We start from the raw sequence: 17,590 nt of genomic DNA, 5'->3' as shown, positions 1-17,590 counted from the left end.
AACACAAAAGTGGGATTCCATGCACTTGCCGGCATACCGGGTTGCATTGGTGCCATCGACTGCACCCATGTGGAATTGGTCGTCCCACATGCCATGGAGGCCCAGTACCGCAACCGGAAACAATTTCATTCTCTGAATGTACAAATGGTGTGTGACTCCAACAGGATCATTACACATTGTTGTGCCCGATTCCCTGGATCAACCCATGATTCTATGATCTTGAGGAACTCTACAATACCACGCTACATGGAGCGACACGCAGGGAACAGATCCTGGCTACTCGGTGAGTCTCATTTCATGCATGATGATGTGGGGTATGTGATGCGGCAATGACCTGGCAGGAAGGGGGGGGGGTGCGTACGTAGCAATGGCATTCCACATGATTCGTTTATCGTCCACATACAGGTGATGCCGGATATCCACTGAAGAGATGGCTCCTCACACCAGTCCGGAACCCACGGGACCAGCATGAGGAGGACTACAACCATGCCCACTCACGTACCCGTGTAGTCATAGAACAGGCATTCGGCCTACTGAAGACTCGTTTCCGGTGCCTCAGCAGGTCTGGCGGGGCACTCCTGTACCGCCATGTGAAGGTTGCGAAGATGGTGATGGCATGTGTCATGCTACACAAAATGTGCGTACGTAGAAATGTGCCCATGCCCCCTGACGCAGAACTGCAAGCACCTGAAGATGGTCATGATGAGGGTGGGGATGTGGCAGCACCTCAAGGAGTCTGCGAGGCACAGGAGGGCCGTGACATTCGTCAGCATCTCATAGATGCATGCTTCTAGCACTCACGCCTGGTGGCTGATACATGGACACGGGACTCGTGGCACTGTGTGTGTATGGTACATGCACAATATGGACTGTACGCCTATAATGGCCTCGTACACAAAGATCAATGTCCACACATCTCATTGGTTGATCGTGCATTGTTTATGGCATATGTGATATCATGTTGAACACCCTATCGACCCGCCACCCAAGTGAGCCCAACACCCTCCCTCCACCCTCCTACCTCCCCCCCGAACACCAGTGTCCAGAGATGCTCATTGTCAGTGGGCAGTCGCTATTGCAAGCCCCCTCTGCGGGTATCAGGGGCACCCCTGCCTGTGGAGCGCAGGTTCCTCCCAGATCTACGTTGGGGGCTGCCCTGGACGGAACTTGCAACGGATGATGTCTCTGCCTGCTCACGTCCATGCATGTCCCTAAGGGTTTGTGAGAGCTCAGTGAGCACACGGCGCACTGCGGCAAGTACGGCACATACGTCTTTGGACGTCGCATGCAGTTCCCCCCTCAGGCTCTCGGTGCTTCTCTCCATTTGGACTCTCAGGCTCTCGGTGCTACTCTCCATTTGGACTCTCAGGCACTCGGTGCTACTCTCCATTTGTGCCCTTAGTGTCTCTGTACTTCTCTCCATTTCTGCCCTAAGTGTCTCAGTTGATGTTTCTATGTCTGCCTTAGTGCCCCCACATTCATCGGCATGGTCCTTGAGGAGCGTGGCCAGTTGCTGCTGTTGCACGATTAACTGGTCGAGGGACTGTTGCCTCTGCTGGGCCATGGCCATTTGCGGTGGTGTCACAGAGTGGCTGTTCGCCTCATGTTGCCCTGCCGCAGGGCTTGTGGGGGATGGCCAGTCGTCGTCTTGTGGGTGCCCCTGCGTGGTATCCTCATGGTGTACGGGATGGAACAGACAGGGGGATTGGGACAGGTCATGGATGGATCTGACTTCGACATCCCTGTTTTCTGTGTCGGAGCATGCTGCCATTAATGCAGTGTCACCTATGGTGCTGCTGCCACCAGAAGCAGTGCCTACTGTGGCATCCATTGGGGGGACCTGTGGTGGTGGTGGTGTGGGCATGCTGGCTGCTGGGGTGCCTGTTGGAGTTCCCTACTCTGTGCTGCCACTTGATTTGTGCTGCTGCCGTGTCTTGATGCGTGCAGCTGAGGTGGAGGGTCTTTGGCCGTTGGTCTTGGCCCTCTTTGCAGGTGTGCTGGTAGGGGTGTCCTGGAGCTCGTCGTTTGGATCGGACCCTGTGGTGGAGTAAAGGAGGGCGAGCGTTATTAATGGGTCTGTGGAAATTGGAATGGCAATGTATCACATGCATTGGGGTGGTACCTGAGGGTGATTTGGGTCGGGGCCTTGGAGGTGGTTTCATTTGTGTGTGGTGTGAGGGTGCAGTTGTTTGGCAGCCTGCAGTTAGGGTGTGCCTGCTGCACGTGTAGAGGGTGTTTTTAGGATTTTTAATTATTTATGTATTTGATGTGAGTTTTGAAGTGTGCTATCAGGCCTATGTATGTGGACGTTCTCCTGGACATGTGTTACTGTTGCACTATGTGGGCACGTGGTACTTCACATGATTGGACATTGTGGTTTTGGCATTGTTTTATTTGGGCCACCTACCTGATTCTTCGGATGTCTGCACTCCTTTCTCCATCCCTCCGACTCCCTCTATGCTCTCCATTCCTATGGTGGAGGCACAGATTTCTTCCCAGGGGGTCAACTTGATGGGTGATTCCAATCCTCCCCCGGTGGCTGTGGCAATGTTGCGGTTGGCAGAAAGTATGCTACGGACGCGTATCCGCAGGTCGTCCCATCGCTTTCTGCATTGCTGTGGGTTGCGGGGTGCGGTCCCCACCGCACTTACCCGCTGTGCCACCAGGGCCCATTTGGCCTTCTTGTTCGCAAGTGCCGTCCTGGTCATTTGCGTGGAGTAGACGGCGGCTGCATTCTCCTGGAGGGTCTCTGTGAGTACGGTGAGTTCCTCACGGGAGAAGTGGACCTGCCGCTTGTGGTCGCACGCTTTCTTCGCCACTTTTCCCATTTTTCTTGGTTTCACTAGGGTCGATGACGGGTTGGGATGTGTCTCAGGGTAGTATTTTTAATGGTTGTGTGGATTTAGTGGTTTTATAGGTGTACGGCGTGATGTTTCCTGTTCCGGGACCATGCTTTTACTTCCGTTTCCGTATTTTTACGGTCACCGTACTTTCCGGTTGGCGCTCACTGCGGTGTCCGCTGAGATGGGTGGCGGTATTGCACCTAAGGCGCCGTACGGCGGCGGTGTGGGCCGTTTTGGGGTCATTTCTGCCATCGCGGACTTTGCACTTCCGCCATGGCGTGGTGCTCGTGCCCGATGGGTCGGAATGAGCCGCACTTTGCTCCATCGTGCAATGGCGGAAACGCTATTTACGCTGTGGCGGTCCGGTCAGTCACTTTCCGCCAGGGTCGTAATGAGGGCCAATGTATTAATGTACTGGATTCAAAGAAAAAGAGCACACGGCATCATTTATGTTGCGGATCATAATAACATTTTACACATTCCTGTATGCTGTTTTTACCTACATATTGCAGTCTTACCCAGCTCTATTAAGACAACACCTGGCCATTGTGACATTTTTCAGCAACCCTAACAACAGTTATATATTTTTCTGAATCATTGTTGCGATAATTCAGCAGTTTTTTATGTAAAAGTCTGACTTACAAAAGATAACAAAAAATACATAGTACATAAAAAATGAGAATCTTCCAGTATATAAAAACGCACAAATACAAGGAGACCAGCAACTCTGCAAGAGATTGTGTGGCATTTGAATACTATGGCAATACTTCTTACAATTACATTTTGCCTCATGTGTTGTTTGTATTTTCTTATGCTTTTCACATTTCGTGAGATATTGTTTTATAATTCAAGTGAAATACCTGAGAATGAGACATCTCTTTCAATACCTGACAAATGTACGAGAGATATTTTTTTTGATATTTCTGAACAAATTGCCTGATCTAAAATAAATATTGGGGAAGATGCTGATAATTCATATCTTGATAATTCAACCAATTTAGAGGATAATGTGTAGTATAAGAACATGAGAGTGGACATCAGATGAAAGCTGCTATGTATGTTGTCTCATGCCTCATGCCATGAACGCAGCCAGAACAACAGTGCCTCGATCCCTGTGGGCTGTAGTGCGCATTACAAATCTAGATAAATAAATAAATAAAATTTGCAAAGGGAATACCTGCCCACGATGCAAAGTGCCTCAGCCATTTAGCAGAATGCACAAGAGGACAATTTGAAGTAAGATGGGCAACCCTATGATGGCGATCGAAGAAATCATTTCCATATGAAGATGCGTATGTAAAAACGCAGAAGATGGAAAAAGACATGAGTTGGTTAAGGGCTTCTGAACTGAAGAGATTAGGATGTGCAGCTATACAAGAAATGCCAGGATTGCCAGGTTGCTGGGAGAGACCTCCACTATTGGTGTATGGACGAGTACCAGCCGGCACAGTATGGGAAGAAGGTATGATATCCTGCAGTGCACATTTATTGATGAAAGAACCAGTAGACATAGTGGAAATTGTAAACGACGGGTGCCTAAAGTCATGGGTCAAGTATTCCAAGTTACTAACATGGATTGAGAATGAAGCAGGACCAGTGTCCATAATACTAATACATAATGCAACAACATGCTTCAAGAACAAAGGCCTGGTTCTAGTTGGAGAAAATGAAGGCTGCAAGCAGATGCTTGAGGTACCAGGAATGAATGGAGGAACTGATGTGCTAATGGATCGCTATTGGGCCTGTGGATCCAGAGCTTATATGCAGCTGTCTAAATATTGGGGAGGAACGTGTTCCTTGGTGATAATACATGGTCCTGCATTGGTGATCCCCCAAAGTGACCTCCTTATTGAAGAGTTTCCAAAGATGGATGTACACCAGAGAAAGAAGAGGTCGCTTAGTCTCACACGACGAAGGAGGGAGAAGTATTTCTCAGCAAAATCAATAGCAGCCTATGATTGATTGATTGATATTTTATTTCTATTGCGCTCGTATACAAGTGTTTCAGAGTGCGACAAGGCAAGGGAGGGGAACAGGGGAGAACAAAACAGCGATCTTACTAGGCCCAGTGACATTGAGAACGCGCAAGTGCATGGGAGAGGGGGGAGGGGAAAAGTGCATGGAAGGGGGGAGGTGGAAAGTGCGAAGCAGCGGAGAAACAGATAAATAACAGATAAATAACAATAAATAAATAAAAAAGGCAACAGACAGTGGTAATGCAGCCAGCAATTTGCAAGTGCTGGGTTTAAGGCAGCAGACAGGGTAGGTCGGATAAGTGCAGGAAGAAAAAAGGGGGTGCTGTATGGGTACAGATACAGACCCCAGTGCAAGGGGTGGCCCGGAGGCAGTGTGGGAGGGTGGCAGGTTGAGCAGGTAGCTGGGCCCAAAAGACAGAGGGTGGCCAGGTGGACGGTGCCAAGAGAGAACAGATCAGCAGGGGAGAGGGGGAGCGAAGGCAGAAGAAAAGAGGAAGGTCTTGAGGTGCTTCCGGAACGGGAGATGGTTCTCCTCAAGTTTTAGAGTGGCAGGGAGGCTGTTCCAGAGGGAGGCCCCAGCCGAAGACAGAGATCTACCCCCAGCTCGTTTCTTAGAAAAACGACTGACCCTGAGTGAGTTGGAGGTAGAGGAGTGAAGAGCTCGAGAGGGGAGGTATTTGCAGAGGGATAGCTGAAGGTATTTTGGGCCCAGGCCCCAGAAAGCCTTGTGGACAATGCAGAGGGTTTTGAATTTAATCCTTGCATCCACTGGGAGCCAGTGGAGAGATTTCAGAGCTGGAGAGATACGATCCCAGGGCTTGAGGCCAAGGACAAGTCTCGCAGTCCTGTTCTGGATTAGTTGCAGAGGGCGGAGAGTAGAGGCAGGTAGATTTAGAAAGAGGCTGTTACAATAGTCCAAGCTAGAGAGAACCAGAGCTTGAGATACCATGAGCTTCTGGGGGAAGGAGAGGAAAGGCAGAGTACCTCTGAGGAGGTGCAGTCGGAAATTTGACTTTTTAGAGACCTCAGAGATGTGGGCGGAGAAGGAAAGGGTGGAGTCAAAGATGACTCCTCGTAGGTGGGGGTAGGAGGAATGCCAAGGGAGGCCGGCCAGAGAGTGAGGGGAAAGGATGGTGAAGGTGTGCCAATGAGGAGGATCTCCGTCTTGCTGGCATTCAGACAAAGATCATTGGCTGGCGGCACACCAATCTTGAATGGCAGTTAGGCAATCAGAGATGAGAGAGGTAGAGGAGGCGGCAGAGGGCAGCCTGAAAATGAGTTGAGTGTTGTCAGCGTAGCACTGGAAATTTTAGAAGAAAATGGCAATGCAGTGTGCGAGAGTTGCCAGGTATTGGTTGAAAAGCCAGGGCGAGAGGTTAGACCCCTGGGGAACACCATAGGTAGAGAGGAAGATAGATGAAAGGAAGGACCCAAGTTGGACCTGGGAGGGTCGATCTGAGAGGAAAGAGGTCAGCCAGGCCAGAGCCTGATCAGTGATACCCAGGTTTTCACAGAGACGGTTCAGCAGGATGGTATGGTTGACCGTGTCGAAGGCAGAAGAAAGATCGAGGAGGATGAGGACAGAGGGAATGTTAGAGTCAAGGTTGGTGAGCAGATCTTCACGGATGTTTAGGAGAGCAGTTTCCGTGCTTCTGGCAGCTCTGAAGCCAGACTGGTGGTCATGGAGACAGCCAACAGAATTGGAATGAAGGGTAAGCTGAGAGATGGCCAACTTTTCCAGGAGTTTGCCAAAAAAGGGAATAATGGAAATTGGGCGATAGTTAGCTGGACAAGAAGGATGAGCTGTGGGTTTCTTGAGAAGAGGATGCACAAAGGAGTGCTTCAGAGGGGAGGGAATGTTGTATGCCATTACAACAGAGCATACATTATTCAGCAAGACAGCAGTGATATTTACAGCTATATTTATTCCAGGAATATAGACTGCAGTAAACGCCAAGTGGTTACAGATCACTAGGTGAAAGCTGCTCCAAACGATTAACATGACAATAAAAGGATTTAATGCAATCAAAGAAGAACTGAGGGCAATCTGGCTTATGACCCTCCAGAACAGGTATGTCCCGGACTTAATTACAGCAATGGAAGGAGGCGTGTGCACTAAGATTGGGCCTTCTTTCTGTACATTTTCACCTGCCCATGATGGAGAAAATGGAACCCTGACAGAGGCGATAATGATGCTGACAACCCTGCATACGAAGATGGAGGATGAAGTTGATGAGACAGAGGTAGACGACTGGTTTTCATCCCTGTTTTAATGGATTTGAACTTGGCGGGCAAACTCTTTTAAACTACTTGGAGAAATACTAGTGTTGGTATTGCTAGGATTCTGTCTCATAAGGATCATTATAGGACAATGCAAGAAGACAGAAAAAGAAAGATATTGGGATGAAGATAATGATTGGTGTGAATGGTGACCACGTACCACCGACTGAAAACGCCACCCGTGAGAATATAAAGAAGAGTTTGTTGGCACACCCAGGGATGAAGCTTTGTTACCCAAAGGATTATAAGAACTATATTGGACATTGGGTATGTGTTATGATGTAAGTGTAAGTTAAAACAAGTTCATAAAAATGTATTACCAGATCCTAGTTAAACATTGAGCTGCACTATGAGCTCATTAAGTTCTAAGAATGTTATTCTAAGAATGTTGATGAGTTACAAGAGAGACTGCAGGGAGAGAGCCATGTTGGCACTCGGCTCTCATAGGCCGCTGTCGCTGTAATTAAATAAATGACTGTTTCTTCATCACTGCTGCCTGGAGCCCTTATTTCCTCATTGGCGACGAGGATGGCTCTCAGCAGTGTCTCCGTACTCCTTGGAAGTCTCGTCATAGCGCGGCCTGCATTATTCCACACTCCCGTGCGACAGCGGACGCTGCAGGAAGGTCAGGAGGAGCGGAACAACAGGTCAGCAGGCGCGTCCCCTGGGGGTGTAATCTTGCCTTCCCCATTACTGTATTGACTCTGTCTCAAAGTAACAGTGTTTACTTTCAAGGATCCCTAGCATTGACATTATCGTTGCTGAGCAACCTGCCCATGCAGTTCTGGCAAGTTTCAGGAGGCAGCCATTATGACATGTATCCATTCTGTGGATGAGCAGCCATCACGTTCCAATTCAGACTGATGTAAGGAGGATTGTGACATCATACACAAGGGATTGTAATCATACAAGACTGATCCCTTTGTCTGCATAGCACAGCACTGTCACTGCTCAGTCTGTGCGTCCACTGGGCATACTTGAACTGATCCAGAGTCTATTGGTTGCATCTAGCAAGCCCACTCTTTACCACTTTTTTACCGCTTAAGATTTGGCAACTTCAATACCTCCGCCAATGTCATTTTTGAATGAACCTGGACGCCCCCAAGTTAGTTGGGACAGGTGGAAAGACATGTTTGAAAACTACCTGGTGGCAATGGGAGGAGAGAGATTCAGCTCAACTCGCAAAAAGGCATTATTACTTCACAATCTTGGTGTGGAAGGCCATGCAGTATTTGATGGGTTAGGCAGTGCACAAGCTGGTGAAGCGGAGGACACAGATGAATATGCCCTTGCGATTAAACAACTCAAGGATCATTTTGAGCCTAAAAAAAATGTTACATTCGAGAGGCACAAGTTCTTTCAGCGTACGCAGGAGTCCTCAGAATCCGTGGAATCGTACATAGCCTCATTAAGAACATTAAGCCACTCCTGTGAATTCGAACATCTATCTGACTCGTTAATTAGAGATCAGTTAGTGAGGTGCACAAATAATATTAGGATACAGGAGAAATTGTTGGCAAAAGACATGAAGTTGGATGAAGCAGTGGACCTAGCCAGAAGCATAGAACAAACCTCACAATATGTCAAAGAACTGAAGTCTGACAGACAGAGTACCCAAGCTGTGTGCGCAGTTGATCACAGGAAGAGACTTAATGTCAATACAAGCAGGAAAGGAACATTGGGTGCGAAGTATACCAGATGTGGCAGTGTCAAGCATGGTCCGAATTACCCTTCGTGCCTAGCAAGGAATGCTGAATGTTTCAAGTGTAGGATCAGAGGACATTTCGCTAATGTATGCAAGAGGTCATCAATAAATCTCGTAGAAACCAGAGACAACCAAGAAGAAGGTGCTTACTCAGCTTACAACATACAGGAGGTATACTCCTCGCAAGACAAACCAAGACATGTCTTCGAGATTTCGACCATTGGAGGGGGAGACAGCAAAGGCCCAACAGATGTTTTTGTAATTGATGGTCAAGAAATACTCATGAAAGTTGACACATGTTCCCCATGGACCATCATTTCTAAAGAGACATTTAAAGATGTTCTAAAAAAGGATGAATCAATGCTGGATCCACCAAGAATTCGGCCCTGCGGCTATGTGGAATCCCCTATTGAGATGCTGGGACAGTTTACTGCAAGTGTGCAATACAGAGGTGGAGAATGCATAGCTGACATTTTGGTTGCAAGAAAGGGAGCCTCCCTTTTAGGTTGGGAGGAACAAAGGAAGTTGAGAGTCAGGGTGCAAGCTAGTGCCACTGAGCCTGTCACCATTGCCGAGATTGATGATATGTGGTCAAGAGAGTTCCCAAAGGTCTTCACCGAAGGTCTGGGCAGACTCAAGAACTTCGAACACCATATAAGACTAAAGAAAGAATCTCAGTCTATTGTTCATAAAGTGAGACATGTGCCGTTAAACATGAGAGCGCAACTACGCAGTGAACTCGATAACTTAGTAGATAAGGGTGTCATTGAACCTGTTGAGGCCACAGAGTGGTTGTCCCCCATTGTTTTAGTGGCCAAAAATAATGGTAAATTAAGACTGTGTGTAGATTTGCGCAGTCTTAATCACAATATTCTGGAGGAGAGACATCCCCTACCCAACATTTCCGAGACACTCTCCACTCTTGGCGAACCCAAATTGTTCTCTGTCATTGATCTCTCTGCTGCCTATCACCAAGTTCCCCTTTCCCGAGAATCGCAACATCTCACTGCCTTTATCACACCTGAAGGCACTTATAAATACAATCGCATGCCATTTGGGTTGGCCTCGGCCGCATCTGTGTTCCAAAAGGTGATGGAGGAAGTGTTAAAAGGGTTGGAAAATGTTAAGGTGTTTCAAGATGACATTCTGATTTTTGCAAGTAATGAGCATGAGCATGACAGAGTACTTAGGGCAGTACTATGCAGACTAAAAGAGGCTGGGTTAACGGTCCAAAGAAGCAAATGTAAAATAAGTGTTGAGGAAGTGGAGTATCTGGGACACAAAGTTTCGAAAGAAGGTATTTCTCCCAAAAAGTCACTCATAGAAAGCATTAGTAATACTCCTCAGCCCCAAGACAAGGACCAACTACGTTCTTTCATGGGACTAGCGGAATATTACCATAAATTTGTGAATGGCTTTGCATCCATCTCATCTCCATTGAGGGAGTTACTAAAAAAGAACGTGAAGTACACATGGTCCAAAGAGTGTCAGGAAGCGTCCTAGTTAAACATTGAGCTGCATTATGAGCTCATTAAGTTCTAAGAATGTTATTCTAAGAATGTTGATGAGTTACAAGAGAGACTGCAGGGAGAGAGCCATGTTGGCACTCGGCTCTCATAGGCCGCTGTCGCTGTAATGAAATAAATGACTGTTTCTTCATCACTGCTGCCTGGAGCCCTTATTTCCTCATTGGCGACGAGGATGGCTCTCAGCAGTGTCTCCGTACTCCTTGGAAGTCTCGTCATAGCGCGGCCTGCATTATTCCACACTCCCGTGCGACAGCGGACGCTGCAGGAAGGTCAGGAGGAGCGGAACAACAGGTCAGCAGGCGCGTCCCCTGGGGGTGTAATCTTGCCTTCCCCATTACTGTATTGACTCTGTCTCAAAGTAACAGTGTTTACTTTCAAGGATCCCTAGCATTGACATTATCGTTGCTGAGCAACCTGCCCATGCAGTTCTGGCAAGTTTCAGGAGGCAGCCATTATGACATGTATCCATTCTGTGGATGAGCAGCCATCACGTTCCAATTCAGACTGATGTAAGGAGGATTGTGACATCATACACAAGGGATTGTACTCATACAAGACTGATCCCTTTGTCTGCATAGCACAGCACTGTCACTGCTCAGTCTGTGCGTCCACTGGGCATACTTGAACTGATCCAGAGTCTATTGGTTGCATCTAGCAAGCCCACTCTTTACCACTTTTTTACCGCTTAAGATTTGGCAACTTCAATACCTCCGCCAATGTCATTTTTGAATGAACCTGGACGCCCCCAAGTTAGTTGGGACAGGTGGAAAGACATGTTTGAAAACTACCTGGTGGCAATGGGAGGAGAGAGATTCAGCTCAACTCGCAAAAAGGCATTATTACTTCACAATCTTGGTGTGGAAGGCCATGCAGTATTTGATGGGTTAGGCAGTGCACAAGCTGGTGAAGCGGAGGACACAGATGAATATGCCCTTGCGATTAAACAACTCAAGGATCATTTTGAGCCTAAAAAAAATGTTACATTCGAGAGGCACAAGTTCTTTCAGCGTACGCAGGAGTCCTCAGAATCCGTGGAATCGTACATAGCCTCATTAAGAACATTAAGCCACTCCTGTGAATTCGAACATCTATCTGACTCGTTAATTAGAGATCAGTTAGTGAGGTGCACAAATAATATTAGGATACAGGAGAAATTGTTGGCAAAAGACATGAAGTTGGATGAAGCAGTGGACCTAGCCAGAAGCATAGAACAAACCTCACAATATGTCAAAGAACTGAAGTCTGACAGACAGAGTACCCAAGCTGTGTGCGCAGTTGATCACAGGAAGAGACTTAATGTCAATACAAGCAGGAAAGGAACATTGGGTGCGAAGTGTACCAGATGTGGCAGTGTCAAGCATGGTCCGAATTACCCTTCGTGCCTAGCAAGGAATGCTGAATGTTTCAAGTGTAGGACCAGAGGACATTTCGCTAATGTATGCAAGAGGTCATCAATAAATCTCGTAGAAACCAGAGACAACCAAGAAGAAGCTGCTCACTCAGCTTACAACATACAGGAGGTATACTCCTCGCAAGACAAACCAAGACATGTCTTCGAGATTTCGACCATTGGAGGGGGAGACAGCAAAGGCCCAACAGATGTTTTTGTAATTGATGGTCAAGAAATACTCATGAAAGTTGACACATGTTCCCCATGGACCATCATTTCTAAAGAGACATTTAAAGATGTTCTAAAAAAGGATGAATCAATGCTGGATCCACCAAGAATTCGGCCCTGCGGCTATGTGGAATCCCCTATTGAGATGCTGGGACAGTTTACTGCAAGTGTGCAATACAGAGGTGGAGAATGCATAGCTGACATTTTGGTTGCAAGAAAGGGAGCCTCCCTTTTAGGTTGGGAGGAACAAAGGAAGTTGAGAGTCAGGGTGCAAGCTAGTGCCACTGAGCCTGTCACCATTGCCGAGATTGATGATATGTGGTCAAGAGAGTTCCCAAAGGTCTTCACCGAAGGTCTGGGCAGACTCAAGAACTTCGAACACCATATAAGACTAAAGAAAGAATCTCAGTCTATTGTTCATAAAGTGAGACATGTGCCGTTAAACATGAGAGCGCAACTACGCAGTGAACTCGATAACTTAGTAGATAAGGGTGTCATTGAACCTGTTGAGGCCACAGAGTGGTTGTCCCCCATTGTTTTAGTGGCCAAAAATAATGGTAAATTAAGACTGTGTGTAGATTTGCGCAGTCTTAATCACAATATTCTGGTGGAGAGACATCCCCTACCCAACATTTCCGAGACACTCTCCACTCTTGGCGAACCCAAATTGTTCTCTGTCATTGATCTCTCTGCTGCCTATCACCAAGTTCCCCTTTCCCGAGAATCGCAACATCTCACTGCCTTTATCACACCTGAAGGCACTTATAAATACAATCGCATGCCATTTGGGTTGGCCTCGGCCGCATCTGTGTTCCAAAAGGTGATGGAGGAAGTGTTAAAAGGGTTGGAAAATGTTAAGGTGTTTCAAGATGACATTCTGATTTTTGCAAGTAATGAGCATGAGCATGACAGAGTACTTAGGGCAGTATTATGCAGACTAAAAGAGGCTGGGTTAACGGTCCAAAGAAGCAAATGTAAAATAAGTGTTGAGGAAGTGGAGTATCTGGGACACAAAGTTTCGAAAGAAGGTATTTCTCCCAAAAAGTCACTCATAGAAAGCATTAGTAATACTCCTCAGCCCCAAGACAAGGACCAACTACGTTCTTTCATGGGACTAGCGGAATATTACCATAAATTTGTGAATGGCTTTGCATCCATCTCATCTCCATTGAGGGAGTTACTAAAAAAGAACGTGAAGTACACATGGTCCAAAGAGTGTCAGGAAGCGTCCTAGTTAAACATTGAGCTGCATTATGAGCTCATTAAGTTCTAAGAATGTTATTCTAAGAATGTTGATGAGTTACAAGAGAGACTGCAGGGAGAGAGCCATGTTGGCACTCGGCTCTCATAGGCCGCTGTCGCTGTAATGAAATAAATTACTGTTTCTTCATCACTGCTGCCTGGAGCCCTTATTTCCTCAGTATTCTGTCAACAGAGTGGAGAATTTTGTCACATTACCTGGATAGTGGATGAGTATATAAAGGAGGCAGGTGACCTCAACGGGGTGACAATAGTATGGATACCAAAGAAACCAATATATGGAGAAAAGATGAAGATCATTGAAGAAGAGGAGGTGGTTGAGGACTCTACCAGAGGGGTGAATGTAGAATTGCAGACGTGTGCATCACTGATAGACTCCACCCCATCACCTGTGTCGTGCTGGAACAGCAGTAGAAGAGCCCTACGTGTGACATCAGATATTGTCCCAATGCTGCATTGAGTGTATGAGAGACGATATGCACTCAGACAACCATATCAAATGTACCCTCGAACTGAAAGGGTAGTGGGAGATTTGCAGGAACCTCTAAGCTTAGAAGACCTGTAAAGAAAGTCTTGCAGTTGCAAAGTGACATCATAGAGGAAAGACACGAGGATGCACTGAAACGATAAGCAAATACTTAAAGAATGAAGATGTAACTGAAGTAGCAAGAGAAACATGTAACTGAACATAAAGAAATCATGAGCACCAAAGAAATAAGTGAGCAGAGACGAAGTGAATGTATATATGCAGAAACTCAAGGTACATGAGAAATATAGAAGCTATTCATTGTTGAGTCGATTGCCACAACAAATGGCCCCATGTCAAGGCTTATGGCCATTCCAACCCCCCACGTGCCCACCAGCAGGTGGGAATGGCGATAACCAAATAACTAGACTGGTCATGGGCCATTCATGGGTGGTTAAGAAGCCAAACTACACCCACAGTGTGCCTGCCCTCATCACACCCCATCTCCCTCTCAGCTGCACTCCTATGCCAATAGTTCTGCTGAAGCACCACCTAATAGCCAAAGCTAAACTAGACAGAGTATTGAAAATGACAACTGTGTACCTCACCTGATAGGACATTCTTCTGATTAAGCTGAAGTTTTTTTTAAGGCAGTAATGTTCAACATCAACACATTCATTTTGGGCGGGATTGTACATTTTTCGAGCGAGCACAGTGTTGTTCGCGCAGGCTACTGTCGAAAAACAGGGCATTCACGAGGCACACATGCGTAATAAGCGGAGATACCATGAATGCTTCTTCACTTTGATTTTGATTTTTCTGATCTGGCAACTCTATGTGGCGAGATTGCTGACAGAAACCATTCAAAATAAATGAAGCAGGAATTCAGATCGGAAAGCAAAATTAGAAGAGTAGTTTCAGTTTGAGAGTGTCGTTGATATCATGGCAGGGCTGAAGGGTGAGCACGTGCCTTAATGGCTTGCCTCAGACATGGGTCTACGCTGCATTCTACAAGCTCGAATCCCGCGGCAAGCTAGACTCACCGCCTCATCCTTTAGGAGTCAGTACATTAAGAGCAATTAAAATTGAAATTGGGTACGAATAGAACAGTTATTACCTCGCTGAGAAGTGGGAGGAATTCAGCATGATGTGCTATATAAGAATTAAAATCATCATTATGATGTATGTCTTTGTCCTAGAACCAAAGAGTTTAGACTGGAAAAGGACCATAGTTTTGCTTAATAGCAGAGACTTGCCAACAGTAAGTTAGAAATAGAACGCGCCCTTACTCAGGCAACAGGAGTTTTATTTTCAGGGTCAAATTAAACAAATCTGTTTTTTTTCCCCACAGGTATGAAGAAGAGAGAATCATGGCCAGAAAAGAGAGGTAAATTGTTGTTTGCTTACACTTGTACCCATGTGCATGTGTGTGCTTATGTGTGTGTGTCTCTATGTGTGTGCACATGCGCACACCAGGATTATGCTCAGTATGTGAAGCGCAGCACTTGTACAACACTCGCGATTGTGAACTTGCCTATGTGTGAGGATGATAGAGTAGAGGATGGGTGCATAACGTTTGTGCAGTTGCATCAGTAAACCAACGTCAAAGGAGTAGAGGAAGGGACATCACTTGCTGTTTGACTCACTATTAATGTTGGCTAGTCATGTTGCATGACCCTTGACCCAGAGGACATGTGCCACGAACGGATGGTTGTCCCTTCGTCATCACAGGAAGCAACCTAACCCACATGAACAAAAACATAAAATAAGTGTAAACGTATTAAATTAGGTATTACTTATTAATAATGCAGATACAAGAATATTTTGGTTACCAACTACATTTTAACACTGGTGCAATGAGGATAGTGATGCTTAGATAGTATACTCAAATGGACTTCAAAATCCGTGGGCATTGGCCACCTTCACTGGACTGACTGCCCCTGAATCATCCCTCCAATTCTTGGTTCTTGTATGTAAGTATGGGATTTGCAAAGGGCAAAGCTAGTTAGGAGGAAACAGAGCACTGTACACAGGTTCTACAGCAGCTTCCGGAAATAAAGCAAAAATGGACCTTCTCTGGGGTACCCAGGGAAGATGTCACACCAACGGGCCTTAAAGTGTTAGCCCGTAGTCACCCTTCGAGATCTTAGATACGAGTAGGGACATAGTGTGTAAGGTGGGGCTCCATGTATTGGGAAAAATCCTGTGAAAGAAAGGATCCGATGAAGGATAGGAAGCCACTGGGACCCACTCTGGCAACTGTGATGCAACTGCAACTCTTATGCCACAGACCAAACAGAGAGCTGGGTTCTAATTCACTTGTAGACAATCAGACGATTGCGCAAACCTCTGCAACAGTTCAGGCAAGAACTGATGAGCACCAGAGCTATGGGAGTCTTCTGGATGAAGACATAAATAGTCAACCTTTTTCCCATTAGCTAACATCAGTTCTGGATGGTTTCAGCCCAGGGGGGTCCCATGAACATGGCTTGCTTCAGGATTACTGCAATGTTTCCAACATGAGTCTTGTAGGGTCAATGAGTTATTGAAAAATACGAGTAAAGCAGGTGCCTGTTTTTGACCGCAGCCCAAATCGTGGACCCAGACAGGGCTTCTGTCTTGAAAGCCAAATATTTTGCAGTCTGTCGTCAATGTGGATGTGGGACTAAATACTAGCCACTCTCAGAAGAAAGATAAATAGGGGTATTATCAGCGTATAAGCCAGGCCAAACTCCTAGATAATGTTAAACAGTGGCACTGTACTGCAGATATAGATGGCCGAAGATAGCGGGGAGCCTAAGAGACCGTACAAGATAACATTGTGTTCCCTGCGAGAAAAGGTCCCAGTCTGACCTGGTGGGTCCCATCCCCATTAAAAAAGGCAATACATATTTTGTAGGAGGCACAATAGCTTTTTGGGTTAAGCGACTGCCCATGACATTGGTGGTCAGTCTTGAGGGCACAGTCATTCCCAATTGATGAATGGAATATCCTTAAATAGGTTACTAACGCCCATTATTGAAGTGCTTAGAAGTGAAGAGGAATCGGTCATGATGTGCTTTGTAGAAATGTTTTATTGTTATTTCGTTACCAATTGGCCCACATCGTCATAGACTCATAATAATTTTAATAAAGTATGATGGTGGACTGTGCTAAAAGAGGATTCACTGGCGCAGCAGGGTGACTCCATACATATATAGCAATGTTGGGGATTCATTTTGTATTTGTTCTTATTTATTTATTGAGTGAACAAGGGGTTTTGTACCAGAAATGCTTTCAACAGAAACAGCAGTATATGAACCAATTATGTAAAGCAGCCTTACATAAGAAGGAATGATACTGAGGCAATATACACGGAATAAAAATAAGAATAAACCCAAACATGTCTGTGAGCATTCCAACAATGTATAGACCGCCTAAGGAGATGCCTCTATTTGAACAACAACTCCTTGACCTCCTGAACAATATTACTAAGCATAAAACACCTATAATTGTTCTTGGGGATGTTAACTACTGGCTGAAGATAAACAGGATAAATCAGCTACACCACTATTAGCAGCTTTGGATACCATCGGCTATGCCTATGGATTAAAGAAGCCACCCATAGGGATGGACAGGTTCCTAGTGACTTTTTGAAATGCAATATTTTCGAAATGCCATTTTGTCGGCACAAAATTGCCGATTTTTTTTTTTTTTTTTTTAATGGGGGGGTTGCCCCAACACCCCTTTTTTAAAAAAAAATAAACACTTTTGTTTTACTCGCAAAACCCAGAAAAAAAATTCAACAAAAACATTCGGAATTTTTTTCCGGACATTTTTTTCGACAAAATGGCATGTCGAAAATATTTTTCCGATAATTTAACTGGATACCGGATGGACACATTCCTGATTAGGTTCTTAAATACCAACTACA

At 45.9% G+C, this 17,590-nt stretch overlaps 1 protein-coding gene across 4 annotated transcripts in view; it reads left to right on the top strand.

The window, feature by feature from the left end:
- ATCAY (ATCAY kinesin light chain interacting caytaxin) overlaps positions 1-17,590 on the top strand; it is a 458,353-nt gene that overhangs the window by 397,960 nt on the left and 42,803 nt on the right. For all 4 annotated transcript variants that reach the window (XM_069649408.1, XM_069649407.1, XM_069649411.1 and 1 more), the window contains one exon: positions 15,029-15,064. In XM_069649408.1, the coding sequence (XP_069505509.1) occupies positions 15,029-15,064 (36 nt within the window). The remainder of the gene's footprint in view (positions 1-15,028; positions 15,065-17,590) is intronic.

This window comes from Ambystoma mexicanum, chromosome 1p (genome assembly GCF_040938575.1).
Source record: "Ambystoma mexicanum isolate Mex_15411 chromosome 1p, UKY_AmexF1_1, whole genome shotgun sequence".
Taxonomy (NCBI): Eukaryota; Metazoa; Chordata; class Amphibia; order Caudata; family Ambystomatidae; genus Ambystoma; species Ambystoma mexicanum.
This window is presented reverse-complemented; position numbering and strand designations above follow the sequence as displayed.